Genomic DNA, 10584 nt, shown 5'->3' with positions numbered 1-10584 from the left:
TATAACCCTTTCTGACCCACAATCTAACTTAATCTTTGAATATGAACAGTGTGAGAGGATTCAAGAGGCTTTAAGGCTTGGCTATTCAGGAAAGCACTCTAACAACTTGGAAGACTTTCAGTGTGACACCTCTGAGTGGTGCCCCCTTCAGTCAAACACGTAATTCGACTCCTTCGTATCCTATTAAATGTCATAGTTTGTATAGTGGGTGCAAATTTTTTCGGACACTTGACCTCATTTTCCTTGGACCATGACAGCTTTGACTGTGGGGTGTACATTCTAAAGCTCATGGAAGTGTGTGACTGCTTAACTCAAGATCGAACACTTGAGGTACTTCCTATCTTATGTTTCAGTCGGATTAATCTAGTTACCAAGACTTATTCGTTATGTCCTGTAGCATCTCTAACTTATTTTATCATGTTCAGCTTGACTCCGAGGTGGAGCGAGTGTCCATCGCAATTTGATTCTTCTTATATGAGAGAAACCTGGTTAAGGAAAGAGGATTGAAGATGCTACGAACAATGGGCATTGATGTGTAGATTGTACCTACCTATATTTGTTCATGACTGTTGTAAGAGGAGCGTTGATATACACATGTTCTAGGGGGTGGCATTTTTATCGTGCCCCTTGCTGTTGTTCTATAATTTGGGGAGTTTTTTATTATATTTTTGAACTCCAAATTTTAGGAGATACGGCATGGCACGTGCGTGCTTGTAAACAGGGTGAGCTGAAAATTGAAAATTTTTCGAGCAGGCCCAACTTTTGTTTTGAACCGATAGTTGGTTAGATAAGTATTTGAAGTATAGTGTTTTGGACTGCCGTTTAGGATGTCATCAGTTTAGCAGTTGGACTTGTGTATTGTTGGGCCTGAAATTATGTCTCTTTGTAATGATATCCTAGACTTTAATATAGATATTTTGTTAGTGGTAAAAATTGCATAAAGGCAAATTAAGTTGAATGCCCAAAAAGCTACGCCATTGGTCTATTTAAATCTTGTCCAGCTCCTATGGCTGAGACACATCAACATCTACCCAACAAGGCGTCAATCACATTATGAAGTCCAGAAGTTCTGACTCCTCTGCAAGCCAATTTTTTTCGCAACGTGTATGCAGTTGTGGTAGTTAATGCATTGTCAAAGTAGTAAAAAAATTTGCCAAAAATCTTGGTAGATTATGCTACTCATGCCCAAAAGAAATGGTTAGTTGATTTATCTCTTGTTACTTTGTCTTGTTCTTCTTGGATCTCAATGTTTCTGTGGTAATTTTTGTGTAGGATAAATGTCTAGAGTTTCAAGGATTTTGTGATAATTACGGTAGATCATTCAGATCTACTAGTATCGGGCAAAACATGCAGCCTGAGCCTAACTTACATACCCAAATGCTAGACTTGCAAGAACAAATTGCCCTTCTTCGACAAAATGTAAAGGACCTCCAAGAAGGCATGATGAGGATGAAAATTTTGTGTTTATGCCTGGGGTTGATTGTTGCAATTATTGTAGTGAAGATATAGTTTCCTACTCATAAGTTTTCCATGTTTATTTGTTTAGGTTTTGGGTTTCAAGTGCAAATGAAAATCGCATGTTGGGAATGAACTTCAGCTACATTGCCACAACTGTTATCCCGTCATTTAGTTATTTAATGTAATTTCGAATTTCAACTTCTCATTTCACCACATGTAGCAACCTCATTATTGAGATAATGGGATAATCTAATTAAATACATGAATTAAAATACTTGCATGAATTAAATATCGTGTATTAAAATACATGAATTAAAATATCTCATCACTTACATGCATGAAAGTTACGACAAACAAGGGCAGAACATGTCATATAGTCACATTCCTGACAACAAAATATCCTAACCCATCCAATAACAAGCAAAAGCAAACAACCCTTCTTAGCCTGTGTGTTCGTAATACTTCAATTACATTACGGTTGACACAAAACAACCCTTATCAGTGGATTTGTTTGCAATACTTGACACATTACGTTTGACACTCAAGCAAAGGGTATTTCAATAATACCGCTCTTACAATCTATCCTTGTCATTGTTGCTGCCCTTTCGGGGAAAATGCGAACTTGGTCGAGTGCCTTGGCCACAAACTCCTTGTAGTTATGCCTGAAAATCTCTGCTACAATAGCGTCATTCACGGTTTCCCTCCCTCTGAAGATGACATCAACACGTTTCGGCATTCAGAAGAACTATACGGTCTCCAAGCCCGAATTGTCATCTCCCAACTGCAACTGCATTCCACTAATGCATGACCACTACCAGCATTCTGGCAAGTCCGGGCATTGTGCCCGTCACGAAGCGTACCATTAAGTCAATACGCATTATCTGTGAATCTGCTACATGATTAAATAAAAATTGATAAATGATTCAATTATAGACTTACCCACACTTACGTTGTATACGCTTATTTCGCTCAGTGTTAATATGATCTCCCTTTGCCCTAGTTCTAACTGGATTTCTTACTCCTACTAGCTGCCTTTCAACTCTACTCTGTTGCCTAGGATCACCATGCTTTGATTGTCCAATGCCCCGCTGTGTATATAGTTTTCGCCATTTGGCAGTTTCATTATATATGACTGTCCTAACATTGGTAAAATCATCTGTCATATGCGACGAATAGAAGCACAATTCCTTGTAATCAGACATTAGAGTACCATATCGAGTCATCTGTAGCAACTCATCATATATCCCATCTGCTCTATCATTAGCAATGTTATCCCTATCTTCTTTAGCATATCTACTCCATCTTTTCAATACACAGCTTTGTGGAATTCTTTGCATATTTTCCATGAGCATCACTCTGAACATATAGGCACAAGGCAATCCTTTCCATTCCATTTTCTTGCACGAGCATTTCATTTCATGCGTGCCCCTATCAATCTCGACCATTCATGTTCTAGAGTCTCTATACTTAGTTAGGAAAAAGACACAGCCTATCCTAGTCTCTTCTCTATTAAAGCAATCATACAAACCTTGTTGGGATAGATGCTTCTTCACAAGCAGAAACACTTTTCGAGTATATATTTCGGTTGTATGTCTCTAAAGTGCATGTAGTTCAGTGGACAATTGTAGAAATGTGTCCTCCGTGACATGAAGTGCGTCTACCTCCTCTCTCAAATAATCCAGAGCAAATGCATGTATTTTCACAAATTCATAAACATTCATCATTGGCTTCACATACCTCTTAAGGAATGCGTTCATGTTCTCACACCTCTGTGTGCTTCTCATTCTGGCAAAGAATGAATCCCTAAGCAATGGCTCTGCCCACAAATATCTTCTCCTATGTCTTTTTCACCTAATCATTCTCATCCAAGCCACAACTACTTACAACTGCATGCCACACTTCCTCAAACTCTTCAATTGTACTTCCCTTCTTCATAAATTTATCAAACATTTGCATGAAAGGATAACATTTTTTGCTATTAACTTCTGCATTTTAGCAAGATGCCACGAGCATAGTCGATGCTTTGCCTCTGGCAACACATTTTCAATTGCTCGTCTCATTGATTTATCCCCATCAATTAACACAGACATAGGTCTTTTCCCATCCATGGTCTGGACTAGTGCATTGATTACCCATTTATATGCCTCTATGCTTTCATAAGATACAAGTGCTGACCCGAACACAATAGTTTCAAAATGATTGTTGACCCCGGTCAGTACAACAAGGGGTTTGTGATATTCGTTTGTATTATATATGAAATCAAAGACCAAGACATCTCTAAAGTACTTGTAATCTACTTGGGATTGTGCATTTGGCCAGAATAAATTATTCAGCCTCTCCTCGGAGTCAACATCATATTCAAAATAGAATGTTGGGTCGGTATCCTTTCTTCCTGTGAAATATGCAATGGCTGATTCGGCGTCGTCTTCATCTATCCATTTCCTCCCCTCCAAGTCAATGCGGTTGTATAAGTCTTTCAGTGAAAATCCAACATTTCGGTACCCTCCACATTATATTGCCAGGAACTTCATTGTTTGGCTTATTTTGACTCCTGTCATTCTCATTGCACTTGCTTACGCATAATCTGCATCTGTCACCTTTCTATGAGATCTTAAATATGTGACACATGCTTTAGAAGGCATTTTATGGTTGTACTCCTTCACAAAATCTATAACCATGTACTTATCTTTATTCTTGTCATATTTAATTCGAAAACATGCTGGGCACCCAACCCTTGTTTCAGGTCTTGGTTGCTTTTTTTGGTAGTCCCTCTCGTTAGTTTTCTTATCCCTCCTCGCCACCCTTGAGCAAACCATCTTCCTATACTTTGTTGTGTAGCCAGCATTTTTCTTTACATCTGCTTTCGTCACGCTAAATCCAGCAACCTTTCCATAGGCGTTGTAAAAGTCATATGCATCTTCTTCATTCTGGAACATCATGGTCATCACTTCAACCACTTCCATATCATCAATTATGTAACTCTCCCTATGTTCTATTTGCGCATCTTTTACCCCTAACTCTATCTCATGTTCACTTTCATTGAAGTTGCGCATTTCACCTGCCACAATATTATGTCGATTCAGATTACTTTCTGGCCTCTTTCCTTTCTTGTCATTCATTTTCATCCTGCACCGATACAAGCTCACCAGTTTTTTGTGTGTTACTTCAGTTTATTAGTTTCCTACATCTACTTGTTTCGACATTGCCTTCTAGTTTATTACTTCAATGTCCGAAACTTTGCCTTCCTACATTAAAGCTACTGGTCACAACAAGAACTTTGGGTGTTTAACTACGTTACTCACTATTCATTGCATCGATAGTTCACTTTTTGCATGAATCTCCAATCACTTACCTGCCTCATTAATATAAGTCGTGGGATACTACTCACACTAACATATATACAATGTTGCATGCTATGGTTTAGAAGCCATTTTATGGTTGTGCTTCTTCACAAAATCTGTAACCATGTACTTTTCTTTATTCTTGTCATATTTAAGTCGAAGACATGCTAGGCACCCAACCCTTGTTTCAAGTCTTGGTTGCCTTTTCGGTAGTTCCTCTCGTTAGATTTCTTACCCCTCCTCCCCACCCTTAAACAAACCATCTTCCTATACTTTGTTGTGTAGCCAGCATTTTTTTTTGCATCTGCTTTCCTCACGCTAAATCCAGCAACCTTCCCATAGGCGTTGTAAAAGTCATATGCATCTTCTTCATTATTGAACGTCATGGTCATCACTTCTGCCACTTCCATATCATCAATTATGTAACTTTCCCCGTGTTTTATTTGTGCATCTTTTGCCCCTAACTCTATCTCATATTCACTTTCATTAGAGTTGCACATTTCACCTGCCACAATATTATGTCGATTCAGATTACCTTCTGGCCTCTTTCCTTTTTCGTCATTCATTTTCATCCTGCACCGATACCAACTCACCAGTTTTTTTTTGTGTTACTTCAACTTATTAGTTTCCTACATCTACTTGTTTCGCCACTACCTTTTAGTTTATTACTTCAATGTCCGAAACTTTACTTTCCTACATTAAAGCTATTGGCCACAACAAGAACTTTGGGTGTTTAACTACGTTACTTACTATTCATTGCATCGATAGTTCATTTTTTACATGAATCTCCAATCACTTACCTGCCTCATTAATATAAGTCGTGAGATACTAATCACACTAACATGTATACAATGTTGCATGCTTACCATGAAACTTGTTCATCATTTTTTTATCTACCGTTTGGTCCCTATTTTTCTAGTATTTTTCCTTATTCATTCTCACTTTAAAAGTTATATTTTTTCCATTCTTTTTATCTAACTATCACTATCCATAACCATCTTCATATCAACCAAAAAAAAATTTACTGTTCCGCAATAATGCAGTACGGTACCATTAACAAGGTTGTTATCAATAAAAAAACTCACATGCTTACCTCCTACTCTTTCTTTCCTTGTTGTTTGCAATGCCTTCCAATCTTTCTCCAGGTCTTCTGCTCTCTTCTTTCTACTTGTCTACTATTTTTTCTTCCCTTCCAGCACCATTTGCCTCTGCATATGGTGCACTTTTTTTTTGGGATTTTTCTTTTTTAAAACTGTAACATCTACCTTTATCGTCTACTAATGTCCCATGCTAGCCTCTTCTTTGTTTGCTTATTCGTTCCTCGGTTGTTGGAAATTTACTTCATTTTTTAATGAGTCCTGTATTGCGTTAACCTACCTCTGTCTGTGTTTTTTAGCACCTTCTCCTGCTTATTTTCCACAACTCAATGTCCCTTCGCATTCATTCCTCGAACTGATGGTGTAGTTCCACCGTCGATGTATGAGCTCCTGTCCCCTTCGAACATTTCAGTCAAGGTACAACTTTCACTTCTTACTTCACATTTTTTTGGCCCATGTTCCCCAATAACCTGTACTGTTTGAGTTGCCTAACCGGCTCATGTGAGTCCATTAACCTACCTTGATTTCTGTGCTTTCTTAGCTAGGATAGTTATATAGTATGTTGAGAGTGGTATTTACCACAAAAATGTTATTCGACTGACAAAATCGACTGTAAAAATAGGCACTTGTCACATCACTTTCGTACAATCTCAAAAGAAAACAAAGAAAGAAAAAATGGGATAGAAAAAATGGGCAATCGGCACTAATACACCTACAAGAGCAAAGGGCTTTTGTATCAGTATTAATAGAACTTGCAAACTGCCAAAGTATTATCTTTCTGTCTGTAAAGGAGATAAACTTCAACAGATTTGCAACGGAAGAGACGAGACAATGGGATAGGTGGCATAAAAATAGGCAAATCTATGAAATTAGGAGTATGAGGAGGAAAGTGCAGTAAAAAAGCAAAAGGCAGTTAAGAGAAGAGGAAGGGTGTAGATGTACAGACGGTGTCGGAACTAGAATCAAAATAAAAAATGAGCACAATGAGCAGCGTATCATCCATTATGGAGAATGAGTGGAAGTGTTCAAGCACTAGAAACATCAGGTGCGTATGAAATTTTGATCATTGAAAAATCCTAAAATCTGTTAGCTAATGACTTGATTGTTGTAGAAAGTAGGTATGATTACCTTGAAATTATTATTGATGTATAAGCAATAGATGATAGCAGTAGCAAATTTCGTAATAGTTGGCTGGGATAAGCATATACGTATATGAATTTGGGCAAATTCTTGAAAAAAATAAGAAAATGTGAAAAATGAAATTGAGGGGAAGCCCGGGAGAGGAGGGGAAGAGACACACGGAGCGGCATTGTGTATTTGTTTCAAGACATATATTGTTTTGTGATTGTCACTTAAGAGGAAATTACATAACAAAATAGTTTAGAGGTCCAATTTAAAACAAATGTTGATTCTGGTAGCTCAATTACATGGTAAGGAATGAAGCTGGAAAGATAAGTCGTGTATAGTTTGTAGTTCAAAATTTCCAACTTTCTGATGAAGTCCCGAGAAGAAAATTATTATAAGTTACAAGCAATAGTTTTGTATATTTCATTTATATATATATATATATATAATCACCATAAACAAGGTAAGAGCAGTTTTAGTATAATGGGTGTACCTTTTCGGTAGTAGTAGTATCATGGCAATAATGATGAATTCAATGTGAAAACATAGGGGGGCACTGATGAGATGAAATACATACAAGAAAGGAATGAATTTTATGGAGTCAACCATAACAGCATCATGCCATTAGCTGATCTGACAGACCACATTGACATTGATAAAGAAGCCAAATGAATGAATGAACTGGTAATTAGTTAAAAAAATATGTGATGTAGTGCTAAAATAAATTTGTTGGTAGTGTATGGAAATGTAAGTTTTTTGTTTTTACTCTTGTTATAGATGAGGTACAGGAGCATTTGCTCGACACACATGGTACGCGAGGTGATGGATTCATTTAACATGAATCAGATTATTGCTGTGGAATCCATGGGATTAGGGTCACTACTAGAACTTAAAGAGTTTGATATAAATGAGGAGCTAATGTCATGGCTGGTGGAAAATTTTGATCCAAAAGATAGTTCACTAAATGTTCATGGAGTTAAATTAACAGTCTATCCGAAAGATGTGGAGTTTGTCTTAGGGCTAAGAAATGAAGGAATTGATTTGATTGATAACAAGCTAGTGATGGATATGAGCATGGAAAAGGAGCTGAACATAGAGATTGTTGGGGGACATGTAGGACTAGCAAATATTTGTAGGAGTCTGCTGAATCTGGAAAGTTTAGGGTGAAATTTATGTTGTATATGATAGGTAAGTTTTTGAATCCTACAACTTATGGGTGCATAGGTCACTAATTCATGTTCTAGGAAATGTGGAGGATTTGAGGAAGATAAATTGGGCGAAGTACGTTATTGATGGACTAATTAAGGGAGTTGAATTAAAGGTGGCTATGCACGGATCAGATGTGGGAAGTTGTGTGGTATTCTTAATGGTAAGATGAACTCTTAGTTAGTGTAAAGTTGATAAAAGTGGAAAATCACATGTACAATTTGACATTTAATATGTTTTAAATTGCAGATGCATTATTTGGAGCATATACACCTAAAAAGAGGGAATTTTGTTCCGATATGCTTTAGGTCCACTCCGAGAATTGGTGAATGGGAGTAGACTGAGTTTATAATAAGAATATCTCGTCTTCGATCAGCCAGCGTCTTTAGTGGAGCAGAGGTAATTTCATTTAAGGATAAAGTAAAACAATCTAACATTCCCTAATTTATGAGTATGTTTATGGAATTGCTGTAGGTGGAGGTAATAGTAGAAGATCGAGAATGTGATGAAAATGTGAGGGTATCAGAATAGTATTTTAAAGAGCAAACACAGCTACGTGGAATCTTGCGCGAGCTTAAGGGCGATACTATGCAACTTAGGAAAAGACAATAGTCGCTTGAATTCGTAGTATGCAGGTTGGAAAAAATATTGTGTGAAATTTAGCCAGAAGTACTTGCTGCAATTGTTCGAAGAAGTGAAGAATTGAAAGGGCGGCAGTTGCATAAAATAGGGTATCCAAACAAAATATTGACCGATGATGAAGTTGCATCAACTCCCAACAGCTTCAACCCAAGCACTCCATGTAAGCATAAACAGCCCCCTAGCAATTCTAATCAATGGGTCATTGATAGTGAAGATGCAATCACTTCACCACTTAAAGGAAAGAGGCATAAACCCCTAGTTGCGCAGATACCCTAAAGTGAGCCACTAAAGCAAAGACTGTGTGCATTGGGTGGGGAAATTGGGTCAAATTTTGGAAAAAAAATTGAAAAAGCCACCGTAGAATGCTCAACCAACAAAGGAGAAAACATGCAATGTAACGATGAGGATGGAAAATAAATTACCAAATATGACGACAGTAGGCTACGTCCATATCAAATGGGAGCCATGATTGGAATACAAAGCCAGCCCAAAAGTGGCACACCGAATCAGGTATCTAATTTGGTTTAATAGATTTTTCACAATGTGTATAGGTTTATAGATCCATAATTTAACTTTAAACATTGCATTCAATTTAAAGCTAGAACGGGAAGGGCTCCCAGTCCAACAACCGCGAAGGGCAACCGTAGCATGGAGGTATAACTATATACATACCTTGAGTGTATGCCCAAATCTTTTTTTTTGTTCTGTTACACTGTTAATTTCACATGTTTATTTATACATTAGTTTTGTGAATGTCTAGGCAAATAATGCAGTCACTGTGGAATTGGGTAATAACATGAGGTGAAAAGTTTATGAATATATTATGAACACCAAGCTACCTAGCACGTTAGTTTGTTACTGAGCCTCTAGTGTTTTTATGTATTTGAAAGTCCATATGTGTTATATAAATTACATGCTATTTTGTATACTGATGTTCTTGTTGGAAATGTCAAGCACTATTATTGTTCACATAATGTCTCATATGGCATCAAGGGATGCCAGCAATCGCTTCAACCAAGGCAATGGATAAGTTCAGAGGTATGAAAACAGAGACTTTATTTTTTATAGAGAAGAATGCTCAGATTAAATATGATAAATTGCCTTGTATGGCAGAAACAATTGTGTAGGTCATTTCATGCCATGCTTCGATGTTGACAATCGAGGCAAGAAAATCCTCGATGAATGGTGTATACAAGATTTGGTATTTGTCGGTTGATTTTTCGGTATATACTTTAAAGTAGTTTGATAGTTTGTTTACCAATTTCTCTAAATCCTTTTATAAGGATTGTGAATGACCGAACATAATGAAGTGTGCTAATAATTGGTAGTTGTTGATCATGTGACAGGTTGAGTCACTTAAACCTAAAACAACTTGCATGGAGTTTGTACTCTGCCTTTCCGACAAACGATGGCTATGGCGGCCCCATCCATGAGTGTGAGAAGGTTTATTTTCCCGTAATGCAGCCCTTAAATTTGTATTTTGTTAACCGCTGTTATTTGGTTCAAAAATTTTTTTCTTTGTTGTTGAAGATTTGCATCCTGCTCAATTGGACTGCCAATCATTGGTTTTTGTGTTTGATTGATTTTTCAACAAAATGGGTTAATTTGTTTGACTCGCTACATAAGTATACTGAGAATGAATCCAGACTTACAATGGCGATGCGTGTTGTAAGTTTTGAACTAGAACGAATGCTCTAATACTGAGATATATATCA

The 10584-nt window shown here is 37.2% G+C and overlaps 1 protein-coding gene across 1 annotated transcript; it reads right to left on the bottom strand.

Annotated features, from left to right (window-relative positions):
* Nucleotides 1-4031: 4031 nt before the first annotated feature.
* Nucleotides 4032-5365, bottom strand: LOC113751868. The gene is made up of 2 exons (XM_027296014.1): nt 5073-5365; nt 4032-4584 (listed from the first exon to the last, which is right to left on the bottom strand). Exons 1-2 carry the CDS (start codon nt 5363-5365, stop codon nt 4032-4034), a joined length of 846 nt encoding a protein of 281 aa, XP_027151815.1.
* Between the last annotated feature and the right edge of the window lie 5219 nt (nt 5366-10584).

The sequence above is a fragment of the Coffea eugenioides genome, chromosome 11, assembly GCF_003713205.1.
Source record: "Coffea eugenioides isolate CCC68of chromosome 11, Ceug_1.0, whole genome shotgun sequence".
NCBI lineage: Eukaryota > Viridiplantae > Streptophyta > Magnoliopsida > Gentianales > Rubiaceae > Coffea > Coffea eugenioides.
The sequence above is the reverse complement of the archived record's forward strand: the minus strand, read 5'-3'. Positions and strand labels throughout refer to the sequence as shown.